The sequence below is a fragment of the Canis lupus genome, chromosome 11, assembly GCF_011100685.1.
Source record: "Canis lupus familiaris isolate Mischka breed German Shepherd chromosome 11, alternate assembly UU_Cfam_GSD_1.0, whole genome shotgun sequence".
NCBI lineage: Eukaryota > Metazoa > Chordata > Mammalia > Carnivora > Canidae > Canis > Canis lupus.
The window spans coordinates 26655039-26677620 of record NC_049232.1 but is presented as its reverse complement, the minus strand read 5'-3'; the positions used below and the strand labels follow the sequence as shown (position 1 = coordinate 26677620).

The 22582-nt window shown below is 45.1% G+C and overlaps 1 protein-coding gene across 2 annotated transcripts in view; it reads left to right on the top strand.

Annotated features, from left to right (window-relative positions):
• Positions 1 to 22582, top strand: part of SIL1 (SIL1 nucleotide exchange factor) — a 219446-nt gene that overhangs the window by 62039 nt on the left and 134825 nt on the right. For both annotated transcript variants that reach the window (XM_038552319.1, XM_038552318.1), the window contains exon 3: positions 1643 to 1778. In XM_038552319.1, coding sequence (XP_038408247.1) covers positions 1643 to 1778 — 136 coding nt within the window. The remainder of the gene's footprint in view (positions 1 to 1642; positions 1779 to 22582) is intronic.

Genomic DNA, 22582 nt, shown 5'->3' with positions numbered 1-22582 from the left:
GTCATAGTGTAGAGTCACTGTTGGATGTCATAGCACAGACTCATCCAACCTGGAACCTATGATTGTCTTTACACGTAATAAGAGTAATGGCTACCATGTACCCAGGGTTAATAGTTTACAAGGTGGTGCCTCATGTAATATATGAACTAGGTGTCACCATGACTTCTACTTTACAAGTGTGAAAACAGGCCTAGAAAATTAATTAACTTTCTGGGAGGCGTAGGAAACTGGGATTCAAACTTTGGGTTATGTGATGTGGAGCTTGAGTTCTTAACCATCATGCTGTAGTCTCTGCCTCTCATTGCTTGTGACATGATTTGGGGAATTCTTGTCCAAGATTGCCTCCTTACTGGTCCTTAACAAGACCTGAAATCCTGCTATTTGAATATCATGCCTTTATTTCTTGTTAAAATGTAAAAATCCTTGAAGGGACTTTCCATTGTCATTACCAGTAACTAACACCTTGACCTTACCTTCCCTCTGACAGCTAATTAAAGGTGACACCCTAAGGAACTGGGTAGGTGGGGATACCTATTTGGAACTGGGGTGCTGCTTGGAAGAGATGCATTGCTCCCTCCCATGCAAGGTTAAAATTGTTGGGAAACCATAATGAGATGTGTGTAAAGGTCCTAGCTCAGGTTTGGGTTCGTAGGAAATCATGAAATACACTGTTACTAGGGGAAGATTCAGGAGGTGGGAAGGTTGAACTAACCTCCCGGTGTGCTAGTAGGGGTTCCTCCTTGGCTATCTCAGAGCTCTGGAACCCTCTGGTTATAGTTTCCTGAGGCTCTACTGCTCTTATGCAAGAAAGATTTAAATATGGGACAGGAAGGACGGGAGGCTGTAAAGGAGCAAAATGAATAATACTTTGTATTTATCTTGCATCTCTGTCTCCTGAGCTCAAAGTGCTCCACAGATACCATCTCGTGAATCCTTCATGCTCTCCATGAGGTGGAAGGAAACAGGTTTTAGGAATTGGTTTTCAGCTTTGACTTCTTCCTCTCTCACTCCTCCCTAACTCCAGCCAGACTTTCAAGCTTCCCATTTGTAGCCCTTCCACCACCATGGATTGTAACATCCCAAGAGGTCATTTATGCCCTGTGGGTACCCTGAGGAATTGCCAGGCCCCTTTTGTGCCCTGCTGGGCTTCATTGGAACCAGCTGGGCCCCAGCTGGCAGCTTCTGTATGTCCAGGGTGACCATTTGAAGACTTATTCTCCCATTCATGTGTGCATTTTTTTCTTCTATATATATCTTTTTTACTTGTAAGAGCAACTAGGTAAGAGTTTCAAATGTCAGACTGTATAATAACACAGCAAGTAAAAAGCAAAAGGCTTTTATTGTCTCCTTTGACACCCCTTCTCCCCAGCTTGTTTTCTTAACCCCCTTGAGATAGTATTGAATTTTGTGGAGTTTTTCCTTACTCATATACAGAAGTGCTATATACACATAACATATGCTACGTGTTGATTAACTGTATCACCTCACTCCTACTGGTTTTGAGGCTAAGCCTGTGAAGGGTATAAGTAAGGATGGGAAGGGGAGGAGTATAGAGGAGAAGAATGTACCACCCAGGCCATGTTCTTTCTGTTTGCCTGATGCCTGATAGTGGGTCACGCCCTGTGTTTTCCTTTCTCTGAAGGAGTTTGCGCTCACCAGCCCAGAGAAGAGCAGCACCAAAGAAGCGGAGAGAAAGGATACCACAGCAGAAGAGGAGCTGGACTCTGAGGTCCTGGAGGTGTTTCACCCGACCTATGAGTGGCAGGCCCTTCGGCCAGGTACTGAGCCCAGCCCTCTCCCTGTGAAACACACTCTGAATTCTAAGTGCATAGGTTCTTTGTCCCCACAGTGCTGCTTTGAAAGAGCAGTCACTCTGTGGCCCACTGGAGGGGAACAGTGTGGTCCTTCCAAGGGATGGCTGCTGCTGCAGGCCTTAGGACCTTCATTTTCCAGCAGAAGAGAGATTGTGGCATGTGAGTGCCCTGAAAGGAAGGCAGGTGGTGGGTGGCCGAGCTTTCTGAGCAAATGATTGAAAACTTTATTTCCTTGCACTTCTGAAACACAGGAGAAGCAATGACATGTGCCTCACTCTGCAAATGCTATTTTAGGCTCTGCTGCTCGGCTCAGTGCTACTGAAATATTGTTCACAGGAGAGTACTGAGCACTGGTGTGGGGCAGGAGTGTTCTGTTGCTAAAGGAACCTGTGCCAAGAAACAGGGGCTGGTCCTGGCCTGGTTTTTAAATGGGGCATCCTCAGAAGGAGCATCTTTCTAGCCCTTTTATGAACCTGGGCCCATGGCCTAGAAAGTAACAGCTTTTGTGGAGAGTTTAATCAGGTACTATGTTATGTGCTTCATGTGCATAATCTTGTTCAATCTTCACAACAGTGAGTACATGATCATCTTAATTTTCCTGTGCAAACATTCAGGCTCATTGACCTGTGTCACTCAGCTGACTTGTCCTATGACCACAGAGCCTCGACCCACCTTTCTCCCCTTTGTCCTTCTGGTCCCAGCCGTTGTTGACTAGTGCCCCACTATGGTGACACTTGGGTCTGTTCTCAAGCGTAGGCTGCTGGCACTGTGGCAAGGTGGATGGCAAGCCCTGGCAGCTGCCACAATGGAGTTTCATCAGCTCTGAGCCAGTATTTATCACAGTGTCCTCACTGCCCCCTGTTGCTGCTGTGCTGGCAGAGGCAGCATTTACTGTGCCAGCCAACTTTCTGGTAGCAATATCACTCCTGCTGGGCTTGCATACGGGTAGTGGGTGCCACCGAAGAGTAATGAAGCACCAAGGAAGTGAAGTAGAAGCCAATGGCTTGGGGTAGAGGGAGGTTTTAGGAACAGAGGTATGGGGTTCAGCAGCTCTAACCTCTGGCTGTCCTTCAGCAGCTTCTCTGAGAACTGAGCTCTCTGAGCCTTGAGGACCAAAATAAGAGGGCTCACCAGGATGGGACATGGAGTATGTGGGCTATTTACACTGTTAATGTGGTTAACAATGCTTGTACCACTTGTAACCAGCCAAGTGCTTAGAGCAGATGAGGTCAGTGTCCCGTGACCTCCAATCCTAGGGTCTCTTTTCCTGTGGCAATCTTCAAGGCCCTGGTCTACATTGTAGAACAAGCCTGAAAGTTCTGACCTGGGGCCTTGGCCCAGTCCCCTCTGGCAGTGGGGCTGCTGTGTTAATGCTAAACAAAGGAGCCTGTCTCTCTCACCTTAGGAGGGAGAGCCAGAGCATTGGTGACAAGGCCAAGCTGAGGGCTCTGAGTGTCTCCTGGAGAATTAGAGCGGAACACTGATTTTTTTACGTTTAACTTAATACCCCATTAACCTCACCTTTGCCTTCTGGTTTCCCAAGAGCCTCTTATAAAATCTGCACCAGATTACTTTGAACCTGCCCTCAAAGGCTGGTGTGTTCTGGTTGAGCACAGACACGGAGGCCCACAGCTCAGGGGGCAAAGCAGGTCTGGTTCCAGTTATGCCGGCCTCATCCCAAGAAAATTTTTGCCTACACTCACCATCAAAGTGAGATGGGTAAGGGAAGATTAGGTGTGGGGTGATTCAGAGTGTAGGGCTGTGGAGTCAGACCGGGGGAGGTGGAGAAGACTTTGTAGGGCACCAGTATAGGATTGAGATGTTCTGTTTGTTATATTAAGAAGGTTTTGTATGTGTGTCTTTTTGCAGGAAATTGACCTCTTGGTGGTCTCTGTGGAAAGGCTGGCACTTGCCTTCAATCAGAGTAAAATATTTAATCCTCCACATTCTGAATGCTACCTGCGAGCTTCTAACACAGCTACTTGAAGGAATGTTAAAAGGAATGTAGTCTGTAGTGGGAACCTGTTTGATGGGTACATGAATGAGGATGTAGTATAATTTAGCAGTTAAGAGGACAGACTTCAGACTCAACCAATCCTGGGTTTAAATCCTGGCTTTGCTATCTAGAGGATGGATCTTGGGCGAATCACTGAATCCTTCTTCTCTTCAGTTTCCCTATTGGTGACATGGAGGAAATGTTCTACCCTGCCTGTTGTGAGGATTCTTGGCATGAAGATATCACTCAGTATGCTCAGTTCTGATTTTAAATAGTAAATTGTCCATTTGTGCTATCTTTTAAACTTGATTGTGGATTTGAATGCCAGGGAAGGTGCATGAATGTGTAGGCTTCTGGTCTTCAGTGGGGAGGGGTACTTCAGGTGAGGAGGAGAGACTTCTTTGGTCCTGAAGTGCCCTCTGTTCCTCCCTTCACAGAGATTTTTGATTGGGGGGGGGAGGGGGGACTTTTTCTGCCTGGAAGTCAGGGACTCGGCACAAGGAAGATGATGGAGTATCTTTTGGGGACTTTTAAGGAAATGGCTAGTTTTTGTTGACAGGTATTACCCCTAATTCAGTAATTTTTGTCCCTTCAGGTCTCTGAAGGGAGAACCTCAGCTCTGTTGTCCTCAGGCGTCCAGGAGGGCATCCTGGGATACATGGTCTGGGCTCATATGAGGGTAGCTTTCCAGGCTGCCTACTGTGGCCTGGAACACCAGGGGACCTACCCATGGCTTTAGGGGTCTTCCCACCAGGCCAGGTGGAAATTGGGCCCCAGCCTTGCAGCCCTAGCTGCTGCAGGTCACTCTCCTGAAGTCTGCCTGCCTCTGTTATTACTGTCAGCATCCTCACTGTGAGCCTCTTGTTCCTGGAAGTGATTTTCCTGTCTCTCTCTGTCTTCTGGTTTATTTTGAGATCTGTCTCACCTTACGGAGGCACAGCAAGCATTTGAGTGTGGATTCAGCATCATCTGTTCACAAGCAAGCAGAGGAAAACTGTTTGCTGGCAGGTCCTATGGGTTCTGGGCAAACAATTCAGAAATTTGTCTTGGAGCTAAGGACCCCTGACACCTAGGACTTTGTGCTGTGGTTACTGCAGAAAGCTGGGCACATCCAAATGTGATAGAGTCTCTGCTCCCTGGGCTTTTCTCAGAATATCCTCTGTGCCAGAGATACAGGTGATGTGTCACATTTACTGAGTGTTGGTTGTGCTGGCCGTTCTTTGAGGGCAGGTGCTGCAACTATCCTCACTTTTATAGATAGAACTGAGTCTCAGAAGTGACTTAGTCAAATGACTGATAAGTGGCAGAGTCAGAATTCAAAACTAGCTTTGTCTGGCCCCAAGCCTGAGCTCCTCATCACCATGCCAGTGCTGTCTTTTTGAGGAGCAAATGAGACATGACCCCTACCTTCAGTACCTTACCGTTTCCCAGAAGATGTAGAGACAGAAAGAGGCACTAGAATGTTTTGAATGTCCTAATGGAAGTGTCCTGTGCTCCCTGAGGGCATGAAGGAGGATCTGGTGAGGCTGGGGCCTTCCTTTTCTTTGTATTGTTTATAGCTCAGTGAGTCAGATTTTACAATGCTAAACTTCCAACTCTATGAAAATTCTCTTTTTTGAGCTGTGTGTTCTTGGCTAGGTTGATGAGAATCTTTGAGCCTTAGTTTCCTCATCTGAAAATATCTGCTTCCCAGAGATGATGTGAGACTATAAAACAAGGTTAACATATGTAAAATGTTTCACACAGGTCCTGGCACATAAGAAATGTTCAGTAAGTGGCTGAAGTTGTCATTAAAAAAAAAAAGAAAATACACCTTTGTTGCCTTCCTTTCCTTGGGGACCTGAAGGAGAAGTAAAGGTAATAAGGCAGCCTGAGCAAAGAGCCCTATTGTCCTGCTGTGAGCTAGTGCTGCTTGTTGGCTCCATGTGGGCTCAGGGAAGCTCAAACTTGGGGTTCCCTATTGACCTGAGCTGACTTCTAAGAGGAGGCTTTTAGAACCTGAGAAGTACTGGCATCAGCACAAAGAGCCCACTTAATGGGAGCATGCAGACAGCCTCTGCAGGAACACATTCATGTGAGGGGGTTAAAAAAAAAAAAAAAGGAAAAGAAAAAAATCCAAATCATCAACAACTGATGAGAGCAATCCAAGAATTATAGAGCACCAGCCATCTGGTCAGATCATTTCAGATCTGCACGAGCAATAGGAGGGAATTGAATTTTAAAAACCTCATTTATAGTAGACCAACTACTCTGTTTCAAGTATTTAAGAGAGGAGCCTGATTTCCTGTAGGCCCTGGACATCTGTCTTAAGGAGCACCTGAGTCTGGTCTGGGTGACTCTGTGGGATTGCCTCTGGGAGGCCTTTGGCTCCTTGCAGCTTGGAAGGGGCCATGTGATTCTTGAGTCCTCACATACCACCTGAGTGTCCAGCAGTTCAATTCTGACCCCATATTCCTAGAGCTGTGTCAGATCCTGTAAGTTAAGGGTCTCAGGGACACTGCATCTACTTCAGCTGCTAGTTGCAAGCCCCAGGCCACCCTGTCTGTATGACTGACCAGCTGTACATTGGAAATTTCCACAACCTCCTCCTCAGGTTTGATAATTTGCTAGGACAACTCCTAGCTCAGGGAACTCAGGAATATACTTTAATTTATTGGCTTATTGTGAAAGCTACAGCTCAGGGACACCCAAATGGAAGAGATGCATAAGGCAAGGTATGGTATGGGGGAAGGCATACAACACCTCCCTGCCATCTCTAAACACCCACCCTCCCACAACTTAGGTGTGTTCACCAGACTGGAAGCTCTCTGAAACCTGTTGTTCAAGGGCTTTTATGGAGTTTGAATTTCATACACATAATTGATTAAGTCATTGGACATTGGTGATTGAACTTCATCTTCAGCCCTCCCACCTCTTCCTGGAGGTCAGCAGATGGGGCTAAAAGTTTCAGCTCTATAATTAATCATGGGTTGGGATGCCTGGGTGGTTCAGCGGTTGGGCGTCTGTTTTTGGCTCAGGGCGTGATCCTGGAGTCCCAGGTTCAAGTCCCACATCAGGCTCCCTGCATGGAACCTGCTTCTCCTTCTGTCTGTGTTTCTGCCTCTCTCTCTCTCTCTCTGTGTCTCTCATGAATAAATGAATGAAATTCTTAAAAAATAAATAGGAAAGTTTTTAAAAAAAAATCATAGCTTACTCTTTCTGGTGATCTATCCTCATTCTGAAATTATCTAAAGCTGTTTTCTCCCCTCCCTCTGCCCGAGTTATTGCATCAGCATAAACTCTGGAATAACAAAGATACTCTTGTCACTCCTGAATTCCAGGGATTTTAGGAGCTCTTTGCCAAGAACCAGGGATAAAGGCCAGATATTTTTTTTCTATTATCCCATAGGCTGAGTTGAGGTGGGACACCTGTGCCCTCCACCACCTCCCTCCTTCCCTAGTGTGCAGAGATCTTCCTCAGGGTGCTCCACAAGCATATGACCTGCTTCTGGCCCAGCCCTGCCTTGCATGTGTGTGTGTGTACACACACATACATACATACATACACACAATCTCACATGTGTGCACACACACACTCATGCGCACGCACACACATGCATACATATCTAGGCCCATGAGCACAGGTGATCAGTGGAGTGTTGGTCAGGGGCAGTTTATACCTGAGCCCCTGTGTCTCATCAGTGTGGTGCAGTGGGACTTGGTTGCCACCAGAAGGTCTGAGGAATGTCTACAGCAGTAGGCCTCTCTTGATTCTTCCCTGCCTCGGCTTGGCTTGAGTGCAGTACTAACAAGATATAACGGGCTGGATAGAGGAAATAGGGTAGCTTTTGTGTGGTGTTTGGGTCATGTCTCTCTTCTGTTGAACTCAAGTTGCTATCTCTAGCAACTTTTCAGGATGACATGTTCAACATAGCTTATCTTTGGTGCTACTTTTTTCTGCACAGTGCCTCCCCCTGACCTCCTACTTCCATTTTGAAGGCTTTCCAGTCTTCTGGGGATTCCCTGGGAGCTTTATTTATTCTTTCCTACCTATACTTCTGGCCCATCTCCCTCACGACAACCGTCTACCAAGCCTTTAACAAAGGCTTAACGCTTAACAAGCATTCTCTGCTCTGAGCATCTCTTTTGTACCTTGGTAATAAGAATTTGTCAGGAGACCTGCTTAGAGCAGAAGGATGCCAGGCCTTTTGAGGCTCATATGAGCATTTTCTGACGCTCCAAATTACCTTGTCCTGGGAGAGAAAAGGAAGGTGGGCTGGAATACGTGAAGGCCCCAGAAGGTTCCTTGAGTACAGTTTAGATCTCTCCATTTCAGAGAATCCTCATTTCCCATTTGTGGAGTTCTCTCCTAGTATGGCTCATTACTGCTCCTTAGCAGCCAAATCCCATGCTTCCTGGGGGAACAAGTGGAAGCCAGGGCAGAAAAGCCTGTGAACTCCACGGCAGTCACTGCCAGTGCTGAGGCCACTTTGAAACTAGCTGGCTGAGCTCTGCACTGGCACCACAGCATCTCTGCCCAGGCTTTGGCCTGCCATTTCCTGGATGGTGTAGACCAAGGTTTAGTCTGCAGTCTGTGGACTTGGGTGGTGATGGAGAGCAGCTATTGGCTGTCTGTTTTCTAACAAGAATTTGTATGCTTAATGCTTATCTTAGGCCCTTACTCTCTTGTGTCCTTGCTTCTTGCATCTGCCTGTTCTCTCTGAGGTTTAATAAAGGCTCCTGAGCAGAATGGCACAGCCTCAGCTCTCAAAGATCGGGAAACCCAAACTGGCTGAAAGGAAAAGCTTAAACTGGAGTAGGGATAATGGAAAACAAGCTGCCAAAACCAGTCCCAGCCCTCATGCCCTGGGCTTGGCTTTGGCTCAGATGATTTGTGTAGCTTTGACTTCTCTTTCTTTCTTTCATATTGGCCTCACTCTGCTGGCTAAGACTGTCTAGGCCATCTCCAAGGTTGGGACTAACCAGGGCTGGAAATAGCTCTCAAGGGCTGCCTTGGAACTCGAATAAGAGGCTCTTTTCCAGAAACTGTCCCATTCTTGGTTTTGTTGTAGTATTAGTGGTAACTTAAGGGTAACTTAAGAGGAAGTAAACATGGACGAGGTAGAAAAGAGAATAGGTAGGACGCATAAGTGGATGGAGAGGGGATGGCATGAACAGAGATCTCAGATTGGGAGTACATCTCTCTGGCTGGAGAGGCAGAGATATATAGGGAATAATGGCATGGTTGTGGTGGACAGCATCCCCTCTGTCAGAGATAGGAGGCAGTGGGAGAGAGGGCTGGAGGAGAGATGAGGAGAGCTAACGAGGCAGTAGAACTAAAGATGTAAGTAAGTGTAAGCTATGAGTGTGTAGTTGAGTCCAGGCAGGGTCTGTGCTGTGAATGGGAGATGAGAAAGTGAAGAAAGATGATAGAAAATCCTAGGTTTGAGGTGTTTGAGAATAAGTGGAAGAAGAGAACTAAAACAGTAATTTCGGAGACAGTGACATTAAAAAACTTACCTATTTCATGTTATGTTTGTTGTATGTTTCAGATGCAATGCTTGATGGTAGAGATAACATGGGGGGCATTGAATGCCTGCCTGGGCTTATGTTGTAGGTCCTCCTATAGACTAGGAATGTAGTTACGTAAGCAACACACCCTGGGCTGAAGGCAGGTGCTAAACTGGTGAGCCACCCAGGGATCCCCTTCCTAGAGCAATCTAAGCCCTAGACACTGCATAGCTGGAGTGTGAGACCCGATGGGCACATCATTCAGGGGACTTTTGGAATGTCCTGGTGGAGTTAATAAGGAGACCTTTGTTTGACCTATGGGGCAAGCTGGAGAGCTTTACCAAAAGCTCCTCTGAGCTTGATCCAACCTTGTCTTTTCTGAACCAGGGAATATCAAGACTTTTGTAGGTTCCTGGCAATTTCATTAGTCAGAGTTGGTGTGGTATCCTGCTAGCCACTGATCTTAGGTGTAGGCTTGAGAAGAACCTGAATGAAGCAGAACTAGTGTACAAGGGGGTCTGTGAGCCTCTTGGTGTCTGTGCTCTAATTAATTAGGTTGATATATTTTTGTTCCTGTGGGGGTTTTGTTTTGATATTGTTTATAAACTAATAGATTGTTGGTCTTGCCTTATTTCCCATAATATGTTGATGTGGTCAAAGATTGAGTTGTGTTTTAATTTATTTACAGAATATAATCTGTTTTGGGTTTGCATAAGCAGTTATTTAAAAGGAAAGAACTATTTCTTTGAATTAAAAGTTTTCAGATTTGATTATCTGTAGATATAGTGTATCTGGGTAGAGGTGGAGTATTCATGCAATGGTAATAGGGTATGTTTGTAAAAAATTTTTTTTTGCCTAGGGGGAAAAATAAAACTACCTTTATCCCCCCATCCCCGCAGCCCTCTACATGTTGTATAAACATTATTTTATTAATCTCCTTTCTGTCATCCGGGCTTTGCCAAGTCAGGCTTTTGGACAGACAGTGAGGAGGTTGTCTAGTCTACCATAGCCAAGAATGATTGACTGGGGCAGAATAGGACCCAGAGACTCTAGTCTAGCTGTTGGGAAAGGGAAGAAAACCAACATTTTTTGGGGAACCCTCTTGTGCCTGGTGCTTTGTATACACTAATTGAGGAAGATCTCAAGGCGCAGCATAAAGGAGTGGTTACCTCTTAGTCTCTTTTGGAGCCCATGGTCCATCAGTGAAGGGTCCCAAATCCCATCGCTTTTCCTAGGATTTCAATCTGCAGGATCATTGTTTGAAAGCAATGTAATTTGAGATCTCTGTGGGAACCAAGTAATGTATATTTTAGGGACTGTTGACATTGAGGGGGGGGAATTATTCAAGAGGATGCAGAATTATTTAAGCTTTGTTTCCTGGATTAAATCTTAGGGATCTTAAGGGTAGATCCAGATGTCCCTAAAAACAGTGGATTAAGTAGCCCTGTCTGCAGTCAGGTTTGAGGGCTCTTAGCTGGTTTTATTTTATTTTATTTTATTTTATTTTTTAAATTTTTATTTATTTATGATAGTCACAGAGAGAGAGAGAGAGAGAGAGAGAGAGAGAGAGAGGCAGAGGGAGAAGCAGGCTCCATGCACCGGGAGCCCGATGTGGGATTCGATCCCGGGTCTCCAGGATCGCACCCTGGGCCAAAGGCAGGCGCCAAACCGCTGCGCCACCCAGGGATCCCTCTTAGCTGGTTTTAGATTCTCCCTAGGTTAGATTGCAGATGGAGAAGCTGGAGGAATTGTTCCCTAAAGACCATTAGCATTTCAACTTCCAGTATTTGATCAAAATACCCTAGATGAAGATACCTTGGAGTTAGGTATAGAATGGGAGATTTCAAAGGGGAGGGACTCTTGCATAAGATCGACAGTTAGTTAATAGGGACAGCCAGTTGAAATGTCGAATTTCCTCGAGTCCATCTTAGTGATGAGATTGGCTGGGGCACTTCAGGAGTTGAAGGGCAGTGGGGGAAAAGAGACAGATCAAAAGAAGGCTCTCTTCTCACCTATTTGCTGGCATCATCTAACCCTGCTTATGCATGTCAGTGAAAGTCTGAGTTCTGTAGTGACTCACTTTGAACAAAATGTTCTCTCTCCCTTCCTCATTTTCATACTGAGCCCTTTTCCCTTCTACCTTCCTTGCGGTCTGCCCTCCTGCCTCCTTTGCTTCTTTACCGTAATGGCCTTTACCTGTAGCCAAGTGGCAGGTGGCAGGGATGGATAGATGTGAGGGTGTGTAACTAGGGGAATATTTTCTCAGTTTTGCCAGCATCAAAGAAATTACTTCCAAGGCAGTCCTTCCAGCCATGTATTTCGCTGATCAGTCAGAATGAGAGGAAAAACATATTAGCATTGCCAGAGAGGCTATTTGGGAAAAATCAAGTCTGTGCAACTGAGTGATCTAAAGTTCTAAGCATTAGAAACAAATCCTGGAGTGCAGCTGGAGTTCTTCCCATCCTGTCTCCCATAGCCCTGTCCCTTGACAGTTCCCTCTCACCCCCTGCTCCTGTGCTGCAGGAATGGGTTGTACCTCAGCTTTCCCAAAGAGCCTAATTTGGAAGAGGAAGTGCCAGGTTGTGTTGGACATTTCAGGGTTGGACATGGAAAAGCAGTCAGAAGTTTCTGGGGTTTGGGGACGCCTGGGTGGCTCAGCAGTTGAGCATCTGCCTTTGGCTCAGGGCGTGATCCAGGGGTCCTGGGATCGGGTTGGAGTCCCACGTTGGGCTCCCTGCAGGGAGCCTGCTTCTCCCTCTGCCTGTGTGTCTGCCTCTCTCTGTGTGTGTCTCTCATGAATAAATAAATATAAGACCTTACAAATTTTTTTTCTGGGGTTTTGTTGTTGTTTTTAATTCCTCTGACTGCAGTGTCTCCACCTGCAGAAGCCATTGGAAGGGGGTTCTTTTGAGTGGAGCACACCTACATGCTCATATATTTCATCTCTGCCTGCCGCTAGTCCAGAATGAAGTCTCAGAACAGTGGCCTCTTCTTTGTCCTTAGGCCAGGGAGGTGCTTCTTGTTAAGAGAAACAAATTACTGGTTGTTTGGACAGAACTTAGAAGTTAAAGTGGAGTAGTTTGTCTCCTTTGGAAAAATGACGAAAGCTAGAGTGCCCTTTCTTCAGAGTAATGTCCTCCAGAGAAGGAACGGCCAGAAGGCAGTGTCCAGCCTGTGTCTTGGTGTGTTGTTGTTTGAGTGCCTGGAGTATAGCAGGCGGTGGAGTGTTGTAGAATTGGTCTCCCCGGGCCCATACTTCAGCCCTGCCTTTTATAGCTGGGTAGTCTCGGGCAAGTTTGTTAATTTTACTAAGATTTAATGAAGTATCACTTGCAAAATAGGGGTAGTAATTAATACCTACTTCAGAGAGTTGTCTTAAGTAGTACATACAGTGAACATATAAAGTGTCCACTGTAGTGCCAGGTTCATAGCAACAGCTCTTATAGTAGTGGACATCAGACAAACCTAAAGTGAGGTGTGATCTAGAAAAAAGCTGGCCATTATTCTGCAAGTACATCCAGGTCAAGAAAAACAAATATTGAGTAGATGTCACAGATTGTAGGAGACATGACAACTATGTGCAGTGTGGTATCCAAGATTAGATCCTGTAACAGGGCAGCCCAGGTGGCTCAGAGGTTTAGCGCTGCCTTCAGCCCAGGGCGTGATCCTGGAGACCTGGGATCGAGTCCCACGTCAGGCTCCCTGCATGGAGTCTGCTTCTGTCTCTGTCTCTCATGAATAAATAAAATCTTAAAAAAAAAAAAAAAAATTCTGTAACAGAAAAAAAGCCATTAGAGGAAAAACGGGTATAGTCTGAATAAAGTCTCTAGTTAGTACTGTTGTACCAGTGTTAATTTCTTAGTTCCAATAATTGTATGGTTTTGTAAGATGTTAATGTCTGGGGAAGCTGAGTGGAGGGTTTAAAGGAGTTCTACTTTTTTTTTTCTTTTTTTTTTTTTTTTGCAACTTTTCTCCTAGTCTAAAATTATTCCAAAATAAAAAAAAAATTAAAACCAAGTCACTTAACGTCCAAGTGACATGTTAGGTAAAAAGAGAAACACCTGACTCTGTCTCACTTCTGTGTCAGGGGGAGAAATCTTACTATGGGGCCCCAACGCCTGCGTCTTTAGCCCCTGTGTACCTGCTGCATCCTGAGGAGAGGTCTGCTATAGGCCAATAATTGGTCAGCAGTTTAGACACATAGCCCATGTCTGATCCTGAAGGGTGCTATGCCCTGGCTGAGGTGGAGACCGTTCATTTGGCATTAGGACTCTTTGTAGGGCTGAACGATCAGGGCACTTGTTTCTGTTCCTTGGAATATAAATGAAGTTCTCCCTGTTTTATCTTTCTATCTCAGCACCAATCACTATGGCAATATGTTTGCAGATCAAGATGCCTACCCCTACGCTCACACTCAGTGTTTGATCATCCAGAAGAAAGAAAAATAGCTTTAGACCCAGCACTGCAATAATTTATTATTTTGTATCCTGTTTTAAGTGCTTTCCTCTTGCACAAAGCAGGTATTTTGCTTGCTCTTCTTGGGTGCAGAAGGTACAGGCACTTTTCTTACGACTGATGTGGTCATCTCTGTCATGCTAATACCAGGGTTTATAGAAGAAAGCCATTATTTTAATTGGGAAAATGTGAATCTTGGGGTTTTTATTTTTGCATTGAAATCAGCTGTCAGAGGGGGTCTAGAAAGCATAAAGTCTTTCATTCTGGCATACAGCTCCTTCACAAGTATTTGTAGTCAGAAATTCATTTTTTCTAAGTTAAAAAAAAATCATTGCTAAAAAATGTTCTTAATGTTTTACCTGAGTGGCTAAAGGTGCATTGCTTTTTGCTATTGATTTACAAATTTTATTGTCAGACCCTTGGGATGCCTGTGGATTACTCAATAGTGTGACAAATGGCTGGGCTCTGAATTATATATTGTATTACAGGAGAGTTCATAAACCATATTTCTCAGTAGGTTATTTTAGGCATAAGACTAGTGAACTGCCATTTCTCTTTTAGTCACATGTGACTAAAAAAAAAGGTGGGGGTTAGTGGTAGGAGGGAGAAGTGTCTGGCTCAAAACGCGACAGTAAACCACCCCTGAAATCTTGTTAAGTGTGGATACTTGAAGTGGACAGACTTTGGGTATGGACTGGGAGGACTGGGAGCATTTGGAATAGAGAGTGCGCTCCAGATCAAACCTTTGCTTGCACCTTTGCTCAGGCTAGAGCCCCCGTGGGAAGACTGCTGGCTTCTACTCTCCCCTGGGGGTCCTGTTCCAGTCAAAAAACAAATGGCCCGAGGCCAGAGAGTCCTGCACCCTGAGTGGGCCTACCATACTCCTGCTCCCCTCCCCCACATAGCCACTGTACTGATGGATGTGCAAACCCTTTGCAGACGGTTTGGCACTGCTTGGCTTGCGGAGATCATCTGTCTCTTTTGAATGAGCAACTTTATGTTTGTAGCTCCTTTTTCCTGCACAGAGAGAAATGGCTTCTGCCTTCTGATGGAATTGTTTACCTTACCTAGGGAAAGGCATTATTCTTTGGGGGTAGTGTTTGCTGGTGCTCCCCACCCCTCATGGGCGCATAAGCCTGTGCTTGAGGGTGGACGAGGGAGGCGGCCATTGGAGCATGCACAATTGCCACTGGGGCAGCCATCTGCCAGTGTCGTGGCTCACAGCCTGCCTCTGAGCAGGCCGGGAGGGAGTGTCTGTACTCTGGGGCCTGCTTGCATTATGCACAGCCTTTTCCCTAAATGAGCTTTCTAAGTGTATATGACTCCTTTCTACCCTGTTCTTGTATGGTCTGCCTCGAGGCACCATTCAGAGTCTCTCCTCATTATACTGGAGCTCAGCTTCTACTGTCTTGCATCTAGAATTTCTGGTAATAGCTGTTGTTTTTTTGGGGGGGGGGATGGGTCGTGGGGGATAGATTTCTAAAATTGCAGTGAGGGACTGATTTACAGTTATAGGAAAATTTGCTTTTTTTTTTTTTTTTTTTTTGGAAAATTTGCTTTTTACGAGGAAATTTTCAACACTGCAATGAAATGGTTTCACAATGGTGGTATTTTGACCCTATCCAAAGCCAGGTTAGCTTCCTAGTCTTTTCCAAAATGGACTCTTTGTAATTTGAGGAGGCTGCTCTAGTAATAAAATGAAATCTGTGCTTCTAATTGCAGACGACCACCTTCCCCACATATTGCCCCCTCCTCCCCACCTTCCCTTCCTGAGATGGAGGAGTTTTTGCACATGCTGCTTAGAAAAAGGAGATTTATATCATGACTCAATCCTCGCCCACAGATCTAGGATTCCTGCCATCCAGTAAATTTTGGCAGGCAGGTCCTGTGTATGGAGAAAGTGTCCTGTCTCCCTATCTCTGTGCTGCTCCCCTTGTTGCGTATGCTTCTTGGGTGGAGTCTGGGGTGTCTAGTTTCTCTTCTCCTGCTTTTCCTCCCAGGTAACCCCTGCTTCTCCTATAAGGCTGTCCTTTAGTATCCGTGAGGTACAGGGAACAGTTTCTCATATCTCAGGGACTTTATAGAGAGACCTATGAAGTTCAAGCCCTGAGGTGTTTCCATGCTTTTTACTTGTCCGCCACTATGTTAAGTGCAGTGAGAGCAGAGGAGTGTGCTGTGGCCTTCATCAACAGAGCCCACTTGGGAATTCATTTGACTAAAAGGATTGGCAGCCCCACCCCTCCAGTCACATGACCAGATACACAGATGTCTTTGTACCTGTTATTACAGTGTTGACCTCTTAAAGTCATTGAGGCCTCCAGGTGAGCACCTGTGAGGCCATGATGCTGTTAAGATTGAGTTACTGGTGACTTAGGGCCTTCCTTTGCCCTCTGGTGGGGGACTGGAGAGGGGGAAAAAAAGCATTGGGTTTGGGGAAATTGTTGGCTATGAAGACTTGGTTAAACATCGTCTTCTCACCTATCCCTGGGTAGTTCAAGAGAATCTAAGGTAACAGAACAGGGGGCAGAATAGGACTTTGGGATACCAGAGACAATGAGATGTGTACCGGGAAACAGAGAAAGAGAGTGAGCTACTGGCTCACTCACCTGTTAGAACAGGACTTTCTTGGCCTGGCAGCCAGGAGACCTTGAGCTGAGCCCACTGCTGGCACGTAGAGTGCGTGGTGAGTGCCTCAGAGACTGTTTCTGTTGCTGCTTCTGAGGCTTCTGCTCCCCTCTTGACCTAGCTGCTGGAAAGCAGAGGGTCCTCAGCTGTTTGGCTCCTGCAGCCAGGAGACTGGCCACAAGGGGAGAGACTTAGGGCAAGTCTGGGCCAAATCAGATGTTGATTCTTTTTTAACCAAGCTAGTAGGAAGCTCTTGCTGTAGGAACAAACTCCCTGGTCCCTGAGTCTGTAGACATGTCTGGAGCCGGAGCTTTCCCTTCCAGTCTGATTACTGTGGGCCTTCCTCCGCATCTCTGGCCTCAGAACTAACCTGATGGCAGGTTGTGGAGTCTTCCCAGGCATATGGTCATATAGAGCTTAGCAATGACAAGATGTGTGGTAGGACTGCACTTACTGGATGTCCTTTGAAATTAACTTTCCAGGAGTCCTAAAGTGCCCTGTGGGGGCCTCTTCAGGGGTCTTGGTTTCCCTTGAACTTAGTTCTTTTTTTTTTTTTTTTTAAGATTTTATTTATTTATTCATGAGAGAGAGAGACAGAGAGAGAGAGAGGGAGGGAGGCGCAGAGACACAGGCAGAGGGAGAAGCAGCAGGCCCCATGCAGGGAGCCCGATGCGGGACTCCATACCGGGTCTCCAGGATCACACCCTGGGCTGAAGGTGGCGCTAAACTGTTGAGCCACCCAGGCTGCCCCCTTGAACTTGGTTCTGACTCCCACATACATTCCTGTATTTTTTCATCTTACACATGATTGGTGATGAATTGGGGGAAGGGAGCAAGGATTTGCTTTCCTCTGTACCAGAAGTGCAGAGCTACTAATTTCATTCTCTGCACTCTGTCTCTGAGATGAGCAGGGTCCTCTGTGCTTATGTTTAGTACCGCTGTGTTGCTGGACTCTCCTGGCAAAAATTAGGCTAATGTCTCCAACAACTGCATTAGCCACTGAAATGAGGTTCTAAATTGAAGGTACTACACCAAGTCTGTCTCCAAGGTATTGCCTTGTTCTGGCTTTTATTATTCAAATTCATTCTCTCAATGATTCTCTGTAGACTGCCACACTGGTTCAGTGTGGAGCATTATGCTAGCTGAAAGGCAAGATCACCTTTTAAGAAGAGGGAGAAAGGAAAGGAAAAAAACAAAAAAACAAAAAAGATGAATGCTTTGGTGCAAAGAGTCAGCAATTTGTCTGTTCTAAGAGCTTCTTGGCCAGCCTGAGCAATGCCTAGAAATAGGAGAGTAAGGAATCAGACCTCCGATGGAGGGGAGGGGGTAGCATAAGGGTAGGGTACTCTGGTTGCATTAGTGACATCTGTGCCTTGTAAGGTCACCACACTTCCTCCTTCCCTTTCATGTTTACCGAGTGCCCAAATATATGCCTTACAGGGTGCTGACAACTCCAGGGTGGAAAATCAAAGATCAACAAAACAGGATCTTTTCATCAAGAAGCTGTTAGTCTTAACAGTTTCCCTGGGTTTTCTCTATCTTGGGTGTGTGGGTAGGGGTGGAGGGGGATGAAGGGAGAATTCAAGCTATGAGTCTTATATTTTACATCAGAAGGAGGAATCTTCTAACAGTCATATGCTTAGAGAGTTGAAAATTTGGCTCTTACATGTTTGTTTTTAAAATAGATTTTTTTTTTTTTTGCCTGCTGACAAAGTAATATGTTTTCTAAGCAGAAAACTTGGAAAACACAGAAAAGCACAAAGGGAAACAACAACACCACTGCCACTCATATTCCACCATCCGCAAGTAAAGATAACATAATAGCTTATGTTCTTCCAGTTTTTGTTTCACAAGTGCTGTCATTCTGAACCTCGTATTTTGAGGCTGATAGCTTTTCCTTTAGCAATTGGGATTTACATTTTGCAGAGTTTTGAAAGGTAGAGCCCCTAGCACGTAATTAGGCACACAGTGAACATTATCCAAGCGCTGGTCTTTATCAATTGTATGAATATACCAAGTGATGCTTATTTGATTCTTATTGTTGTGCATTTAGGTGGTTTCCAGTTTCTGTTGTTCTGAGTAATTCTATGGTGAACATCCTTGTGTGTGTGTGTGTGTGTGTATTTTTTCCTTGTGTATATTTTTATGTACCCTCTGACTATGTTCTTAGAAAAGATTCACCAAAGTTGAATTGCTCCTGTTTTCTGATTCTTCTCTTCTGCCCTGCATCTCAGCTGGGACACCCTCTTTTCTGGGTTGTTAGGACAGCACCAGGGTTTGAGTATCTCTTGTCCCTCTTCCATATCACATGTCAGATGCCCTAGGATTTCCTCTCCCTGTGGTCCCTGGGTAATTCTCTCTTGACAAGGAAGTAGGTGGCTTCAGGGAAGATAGAGCAGCAAGCACAGAACACATGTTCCTATTGTTTTGTGCCAAGATGATAGAACCCCCAGGGACAGGGACACTGTCATCAACCTCTTTGATGATAAGCAATACTGAGGGCCTGCCCATCTGTGCCCTGCCCAGTGCCCCATTAGGCTGAGATAAAAGTCAGGCCCCTACCTTCGAGGAGCTTGCTGACTGACTGGATGATGGAATTGACATGAAACAACTCACATGGAGACGCCTGGGTGGCTCAGTGGGTAAGCGTCTGCCTACGGCTTAGGGCGTGATCCTGGAGTCCCGGGATCGAGTCCCATGTCGGGCTCCCTGCATAGAGCTGCTTCTCCCTCTGCCTGTGTCTCTGCCTCTCTCTCTCTCCCTCTCTCTGTGTGACTATCATAAATAAATAAAAATTAAAAACAAAACAAAAAAAGAAACAACTCACACATTTATTGAGCATTTGCTATATGTTGGTACTTGTGCCAGGCTACTATTGAGGGAACAGAGAAGGCTGAGATGCTGTTCTCCTTAAAGGAAGCTGCAGCACATATAAATAAGAGCTGTTTATAGGTAAAGTTAACCAGCCACACAGGTCAATAAGTGATAAATATCTAGTCGGGCAGACAGAAAGTACTAGAGAGATTGGCTGCTTTGGAGAAGGAGGTCATTCATTATGAGTCAGAGTAGTTAGATTTCAGAGAGAAAATAGAACACTAGTTGGGGGGTACTTGGGTGGCTCAGTGGTTGAGCGCCTGCCTTTGGCTCAGGTCATGATCCTGGGGTCCTGGGATGGAGTCCCACATCAGGCCCCTCGCAGGGAGCCTGCTTCTCCCTCTGCCTATATCTCTGCCTCTTTCAGGGTCTCTCATGAATAAATAAATAAAATCTTAAAAAAGAAAAAAAAAGAACACTAGTTGGGGGTTGAAAAAGAGCTGGCATTTGATGAGGTAGAGTAGGAAGGGTTTTCTAGGTGAGAGGAACAGCTTGCAAAGAGGTGGTGGCAGTAATGATTGTTTTATGGTGGACAGCAGTTACACAGCAGCACAGGAGCAGGCCGAGAGGCAAGTAAGGGTCAAGATTGCATATTGAGAGACCTGAGCGTGAAGGGCTTCAGATCAGTATTTGGTATACAATGTATGGAAATAATTTGGTAAAATTGTCTCTGATTTAAGGACAGGTAAAAAGGTCTTGACTTTTCTCAGAGCCAGAGGGCCCCCAGGCCCAGTCCTTGGGCCTCCACTCTTCTCTGTTCTACACTAAAGCTCTGGGTGAGCCCATCTGGGATAGTGGCCTTAAATTTCATGTGTATGCTGATGATTGCCAGATTTTTTAAAATTTCCAGCCCATACTTTTCTAAATTCCAGACTCTTCTATCCATCTGCTTTCTAGACATCTGTTTGTGGATATTTAATAGGCATCTCAGTCTTAACATGTTTAAAACGGAGCTCCTGTAACCTTCCCCACTTCAGTTAATGGCAACTCTGTCCTTATACTTATTCAGGACAGAATCCTCTTAGGCATTTTTGAGTCTTTTCTCTCACACCCACATTCGCAAGACCTGGACTAAGATCAAGAGTCAGATGCCTATGGGGATCCCTGCGTGGCTCAGCAGTTTAGCACCTGCCTTCAGCCCAGGGCGTGATCCTGGAGTCCCGGGATCGAGTCCCACATCGGGCTCCCTGCATGGAGCCTGCTTCTCCCTCTGCCTGCATGTCTGCCTCTCTCTCTCTGTCTCTCATGAATAAATAAATAAAATCTTAAAAAAAAAAAAAAGAGTCAGATGCCTAACTGAGCCACCCAAGCACCACTTAAGATTTTATTTTTAAATAATCTCTACACCAATGTGGGGATAGAACTCAAAGCTCCAAGATCAAGAGTCACATGCTTAATTGACTGAGCCAGCCAGGTGCCCCACTCATACTCAGCTTCTTCTTCCTTTTTTTTTTTTTTTTTTTTTTAAGATTTTATTTGTTCAGGGGATCCCTGGGTGGCGCAGCGGTTTGGCGCCTGCCTTTGGCCCAGGGCACGATCCTGGAGACCCGGGATCGAGTCCCACATCGGGCTTCCGGTGCATGGAGCCTGCTTCTCCCTCTGCCTGTGTCTCTGCCTCTCTCTCTCTCTGTGTGACTATCATAAATAAATAAATAAAATTAAAAAAAAAAAAAAAAAAAAAGATTTTATTTGTTCATGAGAGACACAGAGGCAGAGACACAGGCAGAGGGAGAAGCAGGCTTCTTGGAGGGAGCCTGGTGTGGGACTCGATTCTGGGACTCCAGGATCACGCCCTGAGCCAAAGGCAGACAGACGCTCAACTGCTGAGCCACCAAGGCATCCCTCATACTCAGATTCTGATAGTGCATTCCTGCAGCTCTCTCTTCAGAGTATATGCCGAGTCTGATCACTCCTCCGACCACCATGATTGGAGTAGGCTCTTAACTGGCCGTTCTTCTGTCCTTATCATCTACAATCCTTTCTCAATACAGTAGCTAGAGTGATTCTTTTATCATTTATTTCTGTGCCCAAAAATATATATTGGCCTGCTTTCTCATATAAAGGGTCAAAATCCTTTCCATGGCTTACACATACATCCCTGTGATATGGCTCACCATTACCTTTGTTGATTTATTTCCTACTACTCTCTCTCATGTTCCCTCTCCTCTAGCCACCTTGGCCACTGTCATGTTCCCTGAATGCATCAGGCCCATCACACCTTGGGACCTAGGATACTCTTCTCCGAGACAGGTTTGTAGGCAGCTCCCTCACTTTTCTTAGGTCTTTAATCAGAAGTAAACTTGTCTTCCGATGGCCAAAGCTGGAATGATTTAAGCAATGTAATGTAGTATTATATTATAACCCAAAATATAAAATAAATATATATCAGTATGAACTTGTATAAACAAATGATTGAATGAATAAATAAGAAAGAAACGATAAATCTCTCTTACAGAAGATTCTCTTACAGAAGAATCTCTCTTACAGAAGAATTCCAATAATATATATAGGTGCTTTTCCCTCTAGGATTTAAGTAGAGCTTAAATCTTTTGAGTGTGGTCTGGACTTAGTGACTTACTTATAAAGAACCATTTATGGAAAGGGGAAAAATAGTGACTTTCAGTGGAGAGACCTGGTAAGTGTTAGTGTTACCTATCATCAAGAGGGAGCTCACCAGTGCTGTCATATGGATAGGAGGGACCCCCTGGTTGGATGTGAGAATGTGGACCTCTTCACCTCTGTGGTGTTCTTCCTTGCAACCAGTAAGCCCAGACTAATGAGAAAAGCATCAAATAGATTTAAATTGAGGAACATTCTATACAATATTTGATCAGTACTCCTCAAACTGTCATGGTAATGATAAGGAAAGACCAAGAAACTATCACAGGGATGCCTGGCTGGCTCAGTTAGTAGAGCATATGACTCTTGATCACAGGGTCATGAGTTTAAGACCTATGCTAGGCATGGAGCCTACTTAAAAAATAAGACAAAACAAACAAACAAAAAAACCCCAGTATAGACCAGAGAAGACATGACACCTAAATGCAGCGTGATATTCTAATTTGTATGCTGGAACAGAAAGAAAACATTAATGGAAAAATTAGTGAGTCATGATGAGTCTGGAATTCAGTTACTATTAATGTACCAGTGTTGGTTTCTTAATATTGATAAAGGTACCACAGTAGTATAAGGTGATATTAGGGGAACTGAAACTGGATTAAAGGTGTGCAAGAAAAAAAAAAAAGGTGTGCAAGAGTTCTTGGGACTATGTACTATCATTGGAAGTTTTCTGTAAATCTAAAATTATTCCAAAAAAGAAAGAAGTGAC